This window comes from Polypterus senegalus, chromosome 6 (genome assembly GCF_016835505.1).
Source record: "Polypterus senegalus isolate Bchr_013 chromosome 6, ASM1683550v1, whole genome shotgun sequence".
Lineage (NCBI taxonomy): Eukaryota > Metazoa > Chordata > Cladistia > Polypteriformes > Polypteridae > Polypterus > Polypterus senegalus.
Genome location: NC_053159.1, coordinates 191,946,648 through 191,962,251, shown reverse-complemented (window position 1 = coordinate 191,962,251; position 15,604 = coordinate 191,946,648). Strand labels below are relative to the sequence as shown.

The 15,604-nt window shown below is 47.7% G+C and overlaps 1 protein-coding gene across 1 annotated transcript in view; it reads right to left on the bottom strand.

The window, feature by feature from the left end:
* Window positions 1-14,817, bottom strand: part of LOC120530683 (transient receptor potential cation channel subfamily M member 2-like) — a 29,059-nt gene extending 14,242 nt beyond the window's left edge. The window contains 13 exon segments of the mRNA XM_039755104.1: window positions 110-255; window positions 349-478; window positions 1,830-1,968; window positions 2,084-2,448; window positions 2,523-2,644; window positions 7,843-7,945; window positions 8,017-8,217; window positions 9,509-9,570; window positions 9,725-9,732; window positions 9,982-10,163; window positions 10,289-10,458; window positions 11,160-11,340; window positions 14,728-14,817. Coding sequence (XP_039611038.1) covers window positions 110-255; window positions 349-478; window positions 1,830-1,968; window positions 2,084-2,448; window positions 2,523-2,644; window positions 7,843-7,945; window positions 8,017-8,217; window positions 9,509-9,570; window positions 9,725-9,732; window positions 9,982-10,163; window positions 10,289-10,458; window positions 11,160-11,340; window positions 14,728-14,763 — 1,845 coding nt within the window. The 5' untranslated portion in view covers window positions 14,764-14,817.
* Window positions 14,818-15,604: the final 787 nt, after the last annotated feature.

Sequence of the window (15,604 nt, the reverse complement as noted above, 5' to 3'; positions counted from 1 at the left end):
GAGGGGCTTCTTGCCCATTCTCAGCTCGGTTGTCACTCCCAGCAGGATTACAAGCGTGGAATCCCCTTCCCAAATGTTAAGAAAAAAATACATTGTGTCAGAGACGGACCTGCACGCCGCCCTGGGCCACAAAGTTCTTGTTGTCTGCCTCCAGTGCCAGTCGCAGACAGGTGATGTGCCCCCAGGACTTGGAGACGCGGATCAGCAGCTTCTGGGCTCGTTCCTTGTCTCTGCGATGGCACTCGGTGAAGACTCCTGTAAATGTGAGGAGAGTGGATATGAGATGAGCCCCCTGATGATCTTGCATGTCCCCACAATTCAGCCACAACCGATCCTATGCTTGTTTACCGATGGCGTGCTTCTCGTACTCCTCGGCCAGGTTCTGCATCTCTTCTGATCCATCTGTATCCTCCTCCTTCTTCGCCAGCTCTTTGAGGATCTTTGAGGCCGCAAGGGCAGCAGCCAAGCAATCCTGGCACTGCAGACACAAAGCACATGAAGGTCTTGTCACTGCCAGCAAGCGGACACAGTTTCACATTTACTCGGGGTCAACACTGTTTTGAATTAGGAGGAGGCGGACATGTTTAGGCACTTGAACGATGACACTGCTGTCTTTGACAGTGACAGTGTGCTGGTGCCACACATTATGTGCTGTCAAGACCACGTGACTAGCAATGAACGCCACTGCCATGAACAAGATGGTGGCTGTTGCAGCCCAGAAATTCGCCCTTGAATTGTGAACCAGCGACGTTCAAGTTACATTAAAACCATTTGAATGAGAAAAGGCCATTCAGCCCAAAAAGTTCACTAATCTTATCACCAAATTTCTCCTAAATGACACAAAGTTCAGGTTTGAAGGTCTCTAAAGTCCTACTGTCAACCACAGCACTTGGTCTCGTATTCCATGTGTTTACAGTTCTTGGTATGAGAAACTTTGTAACATTTGATTTGTTGTGATTAGCCAGGCAAATAGGATGTACCCAAAAGTGTCCCGGGAGCAAAATCTCCATTGTCCTCTGTATTAAAAATGAAAAAGTGTATCAAAGTCCAAATCAAAAAACTGACACGGCCTCCATAAGACAAAGTACTGCATCTCGGGGAGCCCTCATATAACTAAGAAAAGAGTTTATTCATAGGACCGCCAAAAGCTAAGCTGCTGAGTGACAGCGGGTGGGGGACTCCATATCCATAATCTCCATAATCCATTATGTGCTGTCGCAGATGGCCGCGGTTCTTGTCTGGCTGGGACACCTCTTCACCGAGAGGACCGGGGGAGCAAGCGTGGCCAGAACAGTTCCTCCCTTGGGATGCAGGACTCCTGCAGGGCCTCATGGGAGATGGAGTTGGATTCCGTCCTGTTGGGATCCGGGGGTGCCACCAGGGGGTGCTGCAGCTGCTGCTGAGCCGTGGAGAACAGATCTTCGCCCTCACCTGGAAGTGCTGCCAGAATTAGCTCAACGAGCACCTGGAGCACTTCCGGGTGCCTTATAAAAGGAGCCAGTGGCCACTACTCGGGAGTGGAGGAGAAAGAGAGAAGAAGAAAAATGAAAAAGTATTGTGCTTTGTGCTTGAGACCGTGTTGTGCCTGCGGGAAATGAGGAAGGTGTTTCCCACGAGGTGAAAAAAATAAAACATTTGTCCTGCGTCTGTCTGTGTTGGGTTAAGCGCTGGCATAGGGAGCTGGACAACAGCAAAGGGGAGTCCATAACATGAAATGCCTGGACAACAGCTGGGGTCCAAACAAGCTTGAACATTGACACCCAAGGATCCCGTATTCCAAAGTACCAGTTACCAGCATGAGAGCCCCATGTTCATGTCCATCCCATTACCTGCTCCCATACAATCTGGGCCAGCTCAGTCCTGCACTGCAGTATCGCCCAAATAAAGAGGTCTCGGATGGGATCTTCAAACACTTCCTGCCCATTGCTTTTCAACTACAAGAAGACAGAGGGGTGTAGGTTAGACATTCTGAGGTATACAATAATGGAACTGCACCAACTTAGGACCTCACAGGGCCCCAGAGCTGCTCAGTCACACAAAATGACAGCTTGAGATTCCTGGGGTACCACCTGGCTGCAAAGACAGCGCTAACTCGCCAGAGAGCCTCACATGTATGAACACTGCAAACTTGGAGCTGCTCCGCTGCAGGTGGTAAAGGGGCTGGGTGAAGTCTCCAAGGAGCTCCTGAAGAACATTGGAGACGTGGTGCATTTGGATCCTCCACTGGCCATGTGCCAGCTCCGGCCCCTCCACTTCCTCCTCCTTCAGCTCCTTTATCAGCATGCGGTAGATCAGACTGCTGGAAGACAAGTTGTTAAAGAGCTCCAGCATGACGCTCTTGGTCAGGACCTCTTGGAGGTTCATGCCGTTCTCCAGGAAGAGCCTCACAAAATTGGACTTGTCTGCAATCAGCGCCTCCACCATCATCACAGGACGCAGGCCTGACGACTATAGAGAGACACAGTTAGGCCGGTGTATGGTGACGAGGGTCATCCTGTCCCTACTGCCCCTTGGAGGCTTACCTTCAGGAGCTGGTCATCCTTGAAGATCTTGCACTTGGCAATGTCCATCCTGTTCCACGCCACAGCGAGCTTCAGCTGGTGCTCCCAGTTGTCATGCCCATAATAGTCCACATTCTTGGAAGCTGAAACACAAGGAATGTGACTCATCTGGTGGCACCCTAGTTATATAGCGTCTTTTATTTTCCTTTCATTTGAATTTTCCAGTTCTGCATGTTTTCAATTTGTATTGCTTTGTATTCTTGTTTCATTTGTAAAGCACCTCATAGTGGAAAATGACATGAAAGGCGCTGTTTAAACATCTTGGGGCTTTCAAGCTGTGGTATTAATTATTATTATTTTTTCAAATTTTTATTTATTAATTTTATTACAATCAATACATAGCAATCAAGTTTTTACAAAAAAAAAGAATTATGTTAAGAACAGATCGATCCCCACCCCTGAGAGAGAGAGCAAGCCAAACGGTGTAAAATTTAAGGCTTGTAGGGGCTCTTTAAACATCTTGGGGATTTCAAGCTGTGGTATTAATTAACACTAGAATCCCTGAAGCCTACGAAAAAACTCGCAATCCCGAACCACCTTAAATTCCTTCACACCTCCTCATTAGCGTCTTTTGTTTTGTCGAGCAGCACAAGTTGCAAGCCGCCTGCTGTCCCGTCCACTCACCAACGCAGCAAAATGTTCTGCCAGCTCAAGTCCTGTTTATCGTGGTGTGCGATGCCTGGAGTTGTAGAGGGTCAATAATTAATACATCTTGATTTGGAAGACAAGCATTTCAGGTGTGCCGTGTCTACAACGATCTGTGTAAGTGTAGGATGACAGGAAATGTGAGACAAGAAATGTTTAACATAGCTAAAACAGAATCTTTTGTCATGTTGTGGTACTAATGACAAAATTTGGACATGAAGTGTGTAATGTGTGAAGACCGAAGACCAAATATCAAATTAAACACTTTCACAAAAGCTTCTAATATAACAGAACAAGTGCGCTTTTATTCAAGAATATAACCAAAGAAAAAGACATCGGGTTAGGGTACAACACTGGCACATCTGCTGACTCATAATCAAGAGGTCGTGGGTTCGAATCTGGGTCCTTCTTGCTTTTACCATTTTCAGTAGTGAGCTGCTCTTATTCTTACTATTATAGAATAAAAACATACATACATGGAATATCCTGCCGGGGTCACATAGTGAGAACATCGAGGAGGCTGTTGACTGCACTACTGACTACATCAACTTCTGGATGGACATTGTAGTTCCAGTAGGAACAGTACGCTGCTATGCAAACAACAAGCCATGGATTACAAGTGACATCAAGGAAGAAAAGGGCTTTTAAAGACGGTGATCAGCATGAGCTCACGTGGTGTGGTGCCTCTGAGGCTAAGGATCTGCGCTGGTATCCTGAAAGTTGATGGTTCGAATCCCCTTTACTTGCAAAAAAGATCCTACTCTGCTGGGCCCTTTGAGCAAGACCCTTAGGCTTCAATTGCTCCAAAGGCACCGTACAATGGATGACCCTTCGCTCTGACACTAAGGGGTATGCAAAACCTAACAAATGGAGCAGAAGTTGCAGAATAACAGCATGAAGGAAGTGTGGGATGGGATGAAGATCATCACTGGCTGCAGCTCGATGTGGGGTACCACCATCGAGAGAGACATGGAGAGAGCAAACCAAATAAACAACTTCTTCAACAGGTTTGACCACCCTAACCCATTCTCACTTCGGAGTACTGCATCCTCCAACCATCCTTCTGCTGATACCAGCATAGCAGAGACATCCCCACCCACAATTACAGCAGCCCAGGTGAGCAGAGAGCTGAGGAGACTTCATGCCAGCAAAGCAGCAGGTCCAGATGGAGTATCGCCAGGCTGCTGAAGGCCTGTGCGCTGGAGCTGGGGAATCCTCTACAGTGCACCTTCATCCTGAGCCTGGAACAGGGGAGAGTCCCGAGGCTTTGGAAAACATCTTGTATCACCCCAGACCCAAAGCTATCACGTCCTGGGGAGCTGAATGACTTCCAGCCTGTTGTTCTGACGTCACATGTGATGAAGACCATGGAGCGGCTGCTGCTTCACCACCTGAGGCCACAGGTCCGCCATGCCCTCGACCCTCTGCAGTTTGCATACCAGGAGAAGGTGGGAGCGGAGGATGCCATCATCTATATGCTACACTGATCCCTCTCCCACTTGGACAGAGGCAGTGGTGCTGTAAGAATTATGTTTCTGGACTTTGCTAGCGCCTTCAACACCATCCAACCTCTGCTCCTTTGTGACAAGCTGACTGAGACGGGAGTAGATTCATACCTGGTGCCATAGATCGTGGACTCTCTTACAGACAGACCTCAGTATGTGTGTCTCGGGAACTGCAGGTCTGACATTGTGGTCAGCAACACAGGACGGTTCACTGACAAAATCGCAAACATATGAGCGCCGACAAAACCACGACGGACAAATGAGCGCCGACAAACTCGCCACAACAAAATCGCGAGAGAGGCCACGAGAGTGGGACGCATACGTGCGCATTATGTACACATTATGTGCTAGGTTATAACTGTATTCAAAGATGCTAATTGCACTAAGTTTCGTTCCTCCGGAAAATGTTGGGTCCGCTTTTGATGAACTGAGCGAGGGTAGACCCGACAATCTCCAGAATTTTATGATTACTGGGAGGACAATTACGTTGGTCGATTGAGATGCAATCGACGAGCCAACCCATTGTTTCCTATCACCATGTGCAACATGCGAGAACGTATTGCTGATGGCATGCCGCGAACAAATAACTCAGTCGAGGGTTGGCATAACACGTTGTATACAAAGCAGAATTACCAGCGTCAGGCAGCCAGCAAGTCTAAATACGCTCAACTATCAAGACGTCTTGCTGCAATTCTTCTTACATATACACGGCGTGATCTTAAGGACTATCTGCGTGCCGTGTCTCATAATATTGACTTCTAAAATAAACATTATTATATATGCTTTAAACTAGTAATTCATATTTAATGAAACTTTTCACGATTTTGTTGGCGCGATTTTGACGCTGCGTTTTAATGGCCGCTATTTTGTCTATCACGCAAATGTCGGGTCACTCACAGGGGCGCCACAGGGGACTGGACTTTCTCCGGTCCTGTTCAGCCAACATACATCAGACTTCCAATACAACTCGAGTCCTGCAACGTGCAAAGGTTCACTGACGACACTGCTATGGTGGGCTGCATCAGGAGTGGGCAGGAGGAGGAGTACAGGAACATAATCAAGGACTTTGTTAAATGGTGCGACTCAAACCACCTACAATTCAACACCAGCAAGACCAAGGAGCTGGTGGTGGATTTTAGGAGGACCAGGACCTTCACGCACCCCGTGATCATCAGAGGTGACTGTGTAGAAGGTACAGACCTAAAAATACCTGGGAGTGCAGCTGGATGATAAACTGGACTGGACTGCCAATACTGATGATCTGTGTAAGAGAGGACAGAGCTGACTATACTTCATTAGAAGGCTGGCGTCCTTCAACATCTGTAATAAGATGCTGCAGATGTTCCACCAGACGGTTGTGGCGAGCGCCCTCTTCTACGCGGTGGTGTGCTGGGGAGGCAGCATAAATAAGAGGGACAAACTGGTGAGGAAGGCAGGCTCTGTTGTAGGCACGGAGCTGGACAGTTTGACATCCGTGGCAGAGCGACGGGCACTGAGCAGACTCCTGTCAATCATGGAGAATCCACTGAATCCATCTATCATATAGTGCCTTTCATATCTATCTATCTATCTATCTATCTATCTATCTATCTATCTATCTATCTATCTATCTATCATATAGTGCCTTTCCTATCTATCTATCTATCTATCATATAGTGCCTTTCATATCTATCTATCTATCTATCTATCTATCTATCTATCTATCTATCTATCTATCTATCTATCTATCTATCTATCTATCTATCTATCTATCTATCTATCATATAGTGCCTTTCCTATCTATCTATCTATCTATCTATCTATCTATCTATCTATCTATCTATCTATCTATCTATCTATCTATCTATCTATCTATTTGATTTGAGTCTGTATCAGCTGGTGTAAATTTATGGTACTTGTATGGGTTACCTTTTTTTGTGTTATTCAGTTTTATTCTCCCAGTCACGTTCACGCTCGCCCCGATCTGACACAGCTGTTTTCAAATAAAGACGCACTATAACAGAGGTGAATTCAGACTGGAGAAAGAGAACAGAAGTCCTCCCCGCAAGAAACGTCCACTCACATATAAGAACAACGCAGCTGCTCCTGGCGTAAAGGCGAAAGATGGCACCGTTTGGATGCAGCAACAGGTCGGGCGTCATCCTGCCAGTCAGTCTACTCCACACCTGTCCTTCAAGGAAACAGCAGGGCTTACAGAGCTCACCAACGTATCGTGCAAAGCCCAGTTTGTGATTATGTTTTGTGATGGTCTTTATATGAAAACATTTATATGGAGTTAATATAAAAGCCACATCAAATGTTATTTACCTCGATTTATTTACTTATCTCCCTACAGCGTAAAGACACAAGTAAATTGCAGAGCTTCCTCTGTTTGATCGACACGGGCACACTGACACAGTACATGTGCAATGTCACTCCTTATTTAGGAAAAGATCAGTTATGCAAAGTGCGACGGTAGCTTCTACCTGCATTATTGACCCTCCAGGCACCTCACACCACGATAAACAGGACTTGAGCTCGGAGAACTTTTTGCCCGAGTTGAGCTGCGGCGGTGTGGGGATAGCAGGCGGCTTGCTGCTTGTGCTGATCGACAAAACAAAAGACGCTAATGGAGAGCTGCGAAGGAATTTAAGGTGGCCCGGGATTACAAGTTTTTTCATAGGCTTCAGGGATTCTAGCATTAATTAATACCACATCTTGAAATCCCCAAGATGTTTAAAGAGCCCCTTTCATGTCATTTTCCACTATGAGGTGCTTTTACAAATGAAACAAGAATAGAAAGCAATACAAAATACAAACACTCGGAACTGGAAAATTCTAGAGGCATTGCACACTAACTAGCTGCTTGGCACAAGAAACCTGGCATGGGGCAGAGGTGCTGCTGCTCGCATAGAACAACAGTGGACACATCAGAGAGTGACCAGGCGGAAAGCTCAACCTGTCGTGTTCTGGAGGTCTTGTGGGCACAGTGAGTCTCTGCCAACTCCAGAGGAAAACCCAGTAAGAGCAACACTAACCTCCGGCAGGCCAAGAAGGGTGCATATAAAGTCAAGATTAATGGCTATTAGGAAGCAGGAATCTTGTTGATGAACAGCAGACTGCAATAGGAAGCCAATAAAGGGCTCAGTCACCTTTGAGCACAGCCTGCAGGATGGCCATGTCCAGTTCCTTGTTGACCTTCTTGTCCATTCGGAAGACCGTCAACAGTTGGGGTATTCTCATGATGTCCTGGATCTGAAAAAGGTAAGTAAATCAGGCAAGAGGATAAAAAAGGGAAAACTCCTAAAGCTGGATTTGTACCTCACCTTCTTCGTCCATTCGATAATCTTGTCATCGGAGAAACAGTCAAAGTCCTTGGCGAAAAAGGTCTTAAGGTGTTTCTGTACCTCTTCCACTGTGATCTGGGAAAGAGGTAGGGTGGCAACTTCAGCTATCACATCAGCGACGTGACCCGAGCCCTCCAGGATCACACAGGGTGTGCCGTTCTGCATGGCGTTGTAGATGGTCTGCAAGGAAAGTGGACAGTGCAGCTCATTTGAGCGAATGAAAGGACAGACCAGGCCATCTCAGGAACCCTCTCTCCACTACCACGTTCTCACTGGCCACACTCCACCTCCAAGAATTTATTGGTAAAGAGCCTCTATGGCACACTGTAAGCTCGATGACTCTAATGGCCACACCAAAGTAAACTCTCAGAGCACTTCACTAGGCCCTCAGCACCCTCATGACCTCAATGGCCACATCTACTATGGCACATCTCATTGGGCACACCCATAAACTCTATAGCCACACCCTCATTGTCTCACTGAACACACCTCTAAGGTTTCCCATCCCTATGAGCTCAATGGCCACACCCACCAATGTGTACTGTGAGCTCATTGGCTAAACCTCCTCTATCCCAATGGCCACACCCCCATTGACTTTATTAACCACACCCCAGGCTATCCCAGTCCCTATAACCTCAATGGCCACACACTTGAGGACACCATAACACACTTACTGCCCTCCACATCACCACTTCCTGCTAGCTGGAGGCTAAGATGACCAGACCTCGGTTCACAGAGAAAGGACATCACGTCAGAAGGCAGACACTGCACTGGCATGAAAGGAAACCCTTAAGTGTCCAGTCATTAAGGAAGGGGGCGTGGGGGGGCAGCATCTGCTCTGAATCAGATGGGATGATGTAAGCAGGAGCAGCTCCCACAGCAGTAAGCCTATGGGGGACTTTTTTCACCTGTTCTCTCTACAACAATGTAATATAGCGCCTTTCACAGCAAGTATCAATGCAATATTTAATTCTCTGGGATTGATGGGGCTGCTCTGTATTCCTGGGCCAAGAGAAAGTCAATCCAGTATGTGACACAGGTAGCCACCTAGGGCACTGTCAACTGAGGGGCACTGTTTATGAAAATTAAGGGGCTGTGTGGGACCCCCTCCATCCTTGAAATCTAACAATAGTGAATGCAATATGGACACCGGGGGTGCCATTTTAGTAACTCAAGGGATGCACGCGCTGGACACCGAGGGGACCCCCCCATCCAGTCTAACTAGAGTACATGCTATGGACACCGAGGGGGCACCATTTATAAAACTACATGACCTTGCAGGCTACCCTCATAAGAGGAAGGGGATACCCTAGGACCCCACCGTCCGCTGTCTCCCACTTTTCCAACTTTGGTCACCAAAATTTTAGGAGTTTGGCAAAATTTGTGCCCACCAAATAGCAAAGTCTGCCCATGCTGAGTGTCAACAGGGAAGACCCCGACCACGATACGTCTGAGTAAACATCATACTCACATCCAAGGTGCCCGGGCCGCCCCCCAACACGAGGCACACTGCTGGGATGTTTATGCCAACACCTGGCAAAAAAGAAAAGAAAATTGTGAGAGCCTTAGGTGGACCAGGTCTGTGGTCAGCTGCAGGAGTCATTAAATAAAAAGCCTCAGTTCTACTCATAGGGTGGCTGTGGACATCAATAGTGCCACACTGTGCCATATTGATGTGCATAAAAACCTCCATTCCTTCATACAGCATTTTCTGAAAGGCATTACATAGAACACCATATGTGTAATGGCTGACCACTACTGGGAGGATCATGTGACCACAGAAGACACTTACTTAAGCCAGTGGAGTCCAGATAGAGTAGACGTGACACATGAATAATGATAGTGGTCCAAGTGTGCCACCTGATTCCCCCATTCACTCTTACCACCCTACGTCCATCATGAATATTCTGGTGAGGATAAGTCCAATAGTAATCAAAGTGTGACTCACTCTTCCCTATGGTCTGTTTGGCTATAAACTTCTCCAGTTTAGCCCTCAGCACAATCTCCACCCCGTAGATGCCATGGGTGCCATCGTCGACCAGGATGAAATGTGAGTGGTTGTAGTCCAGAAAGGACAGCTGGCCCTGCTTTCCCTCATTAATGGCATACTCTGCTGGCAAGCTGCTCTGAAAGATGAGACATACGGGTAGATTACTGGTAGTGGTGCCCTGTTTTGGAGCCAATTGACAACCATACACCAACCAAGAGCATTAAGAGATAAAGATCTTTTTGGTGCCACTCAGGGACTTACCCCTGGCCTTCTGATCAGACTTTCCTGGTTATACACAATCCCCCAGGTGCCGATGCCAATGGCTACAATCTTTCCATCTTTGGACGTACTGCTCAAGGCAGAGTCTCGCATTGCCTCCCCGACATGCTTCATGACACCGGCATGTGAGCCACCCGTGATAATCCAGGCACCTGTGGGAAAAACGGGCATTCGCATGAAACACTTGAGTCACCTCAGAATGAACACCCTAGCAGTTGCTGGGCAATCCAGTCATAAGGTGGCACCACAGTAGTATGGCAAAATATCGGTTAAACCCCAGCAAAAAACACCCCAGTAAAGAGAGCAACTCTCACTATAGACTGGCATCAACCTGGTAGGGCTGGTCAAGTGTGTAAAGAGGGGCAGCCCATTTAATAATGGAGTCCCGATAATACACAAGCACCTACTTAGGCAGTGAAGGACATGCACAATATACAGTGGCATCATACCACCATGTCAGCCTCAGTGGGCAAGTCAAACCATTCTTGTTAAATACTCAAGTGACCCCAGACACGACATGTAGGTGGTGGTCAACTTTTAGACTGGCATCACCAAGTACGGCAGCCCAGCAATGACAAGGAGGGAAACTTCTGTAAGTACTGGGATGACCCCATAATGTGAGGCCTGGGCAAACACAATACTGACTGGCATCACTACAGTAGTGGGCAAATAAGTGAATCTATTATAAAGTGCCACCAATTCCACAAAAGGAACCCCTCTCTATAATACTGAGGTCACCCCCGTAATCAGTGGCACAATCCCATCACAGACTGGCATCAGCCAGACACTTCATTGAAGCGCCACTCCAGTCCAGAGGCCACTGCATTCCTGTCACACAAAGCAAAAGGCTCACCTGTGGACTGTGCCACCTTGATCAAGCCCCGACGGAACATATTCCTCAGCTGTGGCTTCATGACAATGTTCTTGGCACCTCCGGTAACTGAGATCAGCAGGTTGGGCACATCGAGCTGCCAGCAGGATGTCAGCAACTCAAACAGATTCTCAGGGGGAGTGTCGACGGAGACTCGGACATACTGGACAGAGAGAAATGACAGTTGGACAATAGTCAGTGTGACGAGAGGGCAAGTATGAGGGTGCCATTCAGCCTCAAAATCAAGGGGAGTGCTAGGAGAACAAGACAGAGACCACCCGTGCCTGGCCAGTTAGTCACAATTAGGGGGAAAACTGCTGTGGCATTAACATAATAATAACGAAACATTGTGAGAGTCCAGTGTTTTCATTTTACTTATTTTTATTAAAATACTGCAAGTTAGTAATTCTGCATCAAGACATTGTTATCAATTGGCTCGTGATCAGCACGTGAAATATCGTGTGGTAATCGAGTGCCCCTCTGACACTGGCATCTTACTCTGGTATTATGGAATGGACACCAAATGAGACACAGAGGATGTGATTAGCTTCACACTTAACTTCAACATCATACAATATATTAATATGAATGTGCGTTGACCTCCAAGGGGGACTTTGGCAGTTAGAGGCCATATAATACTAATATCAGCACATCCCGATCTTTATGGGGGACCCCCACCGCCACTTAACAAATATGTCATATAAAAGTAATAATGCATTGCAAGGAGGAACAAGACAACGCCAAGTACTGCTCGTGGTTTGGGTCCACCGGTCAGACGGCCCTACAGATTTGTGAATTTGACATTCACACTTCTGGGTATTTGTGGAGTCAACTGTGAACAGTAAATGGGACAATTTTTGGAGCTTGTCAAAAGATTGCAGAAACTCACAGGTGACGCATTAGCCAAATATGTCCGTCTGGTTACTAGGTCTCTGTCATTCCAAAAGATGACTCGTCACAAATATTTGCAGTAATAAAATGCATTGCATTTGACATTCCAACAGGTGGTGCATCACAAAAATTAGCACTGCGTTTACAAATCCCAAATCAAATGCAATATAACACAGGCATAATCATTGGATTTGTCACTCCAACGGACAGCACATCACAAACAATTGTAGTAATAAAATGCACAGGATTTTTCATTCCAACAGAGGGCGCATCAAAAATATTTGTAGCAATGCATTTTATTAATACAAATGTTTGTGATGCACCATCTGTTGGAATGACAAATGAAATGCATCCTACTACCTGCGTTTCAGAGTAAATTGCAATAGATGACGTACTGCAAACATTGATGTTGAGGTCTTCATTCATTACTTAGATTTCAACCCATCTTAGATGGGTAGCACAGCTGGTAAAAATATAAACTAACAGGGTGGCATGTATGTTGGACATCTCATGGTCCACAGTTCTTGAGGCTGATCCTCCCCCCAGTCTCACTGAGATGGCACAGGTGGTGAACCAGCTAAGGGGAGGAAAGGCTGCAGGGATCTGTGGTGTCCGGGGTGAACTTCTCCATGCTGGTGGTAAGGCTCTCCTCCTGGCACTGCAAGCAATCTTTGCTTCCATTTGAGACGGGCGTCATCTCAAGTGACTTGAAAACAGGACACCTCATCCCTACCTGGAAAGGGAAGGGGGACTGACTGGATTGCAGCAACTACAGAGGGTAACACGGCTCTCTGTGCCGGGAAGGTCCTCACTAGGGTCGTCCTCAATAGGATCCGTGATCTCCTGCTCACCTTCCAGCGACCGGAACAGTCTGGTTTTACGCCTAAGAAGTCTACCATCAACCGCATCCTGGCACTGAGGGTTCTCATGGAGCGCTAACGCAAATATTGGCAGAGTTTCTTTGCAGCCTTTGTCGATTTTCATAAAGTGTTCAACTCAGCTGATCGAGCTGCCCTGTGGGACATCCTGAGCGTTCGCGGGATCCTCTCAAGGTTGCTGGATGTCATGACCGGCCTGTACGTTGGTACTGTGATTGCTCTGCAGAGTGGAGGCAGACCCTCTGTGTTTTTCCCAGTTGATTCTGGAGTTCATCAGCGGTGTGTTCTGCTCCTACTCTGTTCAATGCTGGCATGGACTGGGTGTTGGGCAGAATCGTGGGGTACAGCGACTGTGGGGCATCTGTTGGTGAAGAGAGATTCACTGATCTTGACTTTACTGACGATGCTGTGATCTTCGCAGAGTCAATGGAGGCTCTGATTGGGGTGCTTGAGAGACTGTGTGAGGGGTCTGAGTGTTTGGGCTTGCGAGGGTCCTGATAAAAACCAACAGGCACGGCCATCAGTAGTGTGTCTGTCTGCAGATAGAGTGTTGACCTCGTCGAGAGGTTTGCTTACCTCAGCAGTGACATTCATGTGACTCTGGTGACTCCTCCTATGAAGCCAGTAGACGGATAGGGAGAGCATGGGGGGGTCATGAGGTCACTGGAAAGGGGTGTGTGGCACTCCCGATATCTGCAAAAGGACGAAGGTCCAAGTCTTTAGAGTCCTGGTGCTTCCTGTTTGTGACACATGGATGCTATCCAGTGACCTGAGATGAAGACTGGACTCCTTCATGTGTGTCTCTTCAGTGAGTCCTTGGGCACCGCTGGCTTGACTTTGTGTTGCTCACGGAGTCCCGAATGAGGCACATGACCTGCATTGTGAGGGAGCGTCAGTTACGACACTACGGCCATGTGGCGCGATTACCTGAGGGTGATCCTCATTGTTGAGGACCTGAGTTGCAGGACCAGGCCAAGGGGATACCCACATACAGTAACATTGGCTGTGGCAGATAGAGGGTCATTTCCGGAGGGTGGGACTGGATCGCATGTCTACATGGGGGGTTGCCAACCGGGATCCTGAGGTGTTTTGTTGTGTGGTGGGTGTGGCAATGCGGTGTACCAGTGTATGCTCCCCAACCTGACCTGACCTCATCTCACCTGGCCTGGTGGCATGCTGGTGCAGAGGTACTTTGCATTTCCGATGCTCCCTGTGAGAAGTCTGTATGTTCTCCGCGTGTCTGTGTGTATTGGTTCTGGTTTTCGTCCACAGTACAAAAACATGTAGGTCAGCTAGATTGGCACTGCTAAGTTGGCCCCAGAGATGGAGCGTCCACGTGTTGTTCCTGCCTTGTCCCCAATGACTTCTGGGAGAGGATCCTGCTAACCCACCACCCTTCCTTGGATAACACGCAGCCTTTAAATCTGCACACGTTTCTTCATTTCTGCACAGGCAGGGGGCACTGCTCCTGAAGGCCCCCTTAACCTGCCCTCACTAACATCAAGACAGTTGCCATCTTGCACCTCTTAAATAGTACAAAGTGAAAGTTCACCCCACTAAACTTGGTGCCCCTTGCCAGCCAAGGAAGTTGCCAAAGGAGAAAGCAGGGCTGACAGATGAAAGGACACCCTGATGAAGGATTCAAACCATGGATGAGAGGTCATGTTGTGCCACACCTTCTAGACAGGGGGCGCTCAAATAGGATTTTACAGCCTCATGGATGGGGGCAGCACTCTCCCAATCCAGACGCCCTGAGCACCACACATTCATGGTACACTCACCTTGGCACTGTTTTTCCCCAGATTAGTAAAGGTCATGGTTCCAAAGGCATCTGTGGGCACTTCGCGGGTGTGTGTCTTCGGGTGCCAGTCATCACTGTGTGGTCCCACATAGTTGAAGGCCTCCGCACAGTGAACGCTCTTCATGTGGCCACACTTGCAGATTTCTGTCCTAAAAAATAACACAGGGTGGCTCCTTATGGGCAGCAAGTCAGCAATGAGAGCACAACATCTTTATTATATGGTGCCCTCCCAGCCCCTCTCTCTCTCTTCTCTACTGATCACCCTATCAAGCTGCTCCACACATACAAAGATTGAGGACAAATGCATTTTCATCCATTCATCCATCCATCTCCTACTGCTTATCTGGCTCCAGGCTGCTGAGGCGTCAGTCTAAGTAAAGCTACCCAGATATCCATTTTCTTCGCTACCTCCATCAAATCTTCCAGAGGGATACCAAGGCACTTCCAGGTCAGCTGGACCTATAACCTCTCCAACATGACCTGGGTCTGTCCTGAGGACTCCTCCTGTTTGGACATGCAGGAAACACAACCCCAGGGATATGTCCAGGATGTTTCCTAACCTGATGCCTGGACCACCTCAACTGGGCCTTTTCAATGTGGAGGAGCTTTGAGCTCCAACCAAATGTCTGCGGTCCTCAGCCTGTCTCGTAAGACTGAGAACAGACACCCTGCAATGGAAACTCATTTCCACCGCTCGTGGCTCAGCTCTCTCCTCACCATGACTGACCGGTACAACATTTGCATGACCGCCAATGTTACTCCGATCCACCTGTTGATATCTCAGTACCTTCTTTCTTCACTCGTGAACAAGACCCTGAGATACTTAAACTCCTCCACTTCAGGTTGCATCTCCTCCC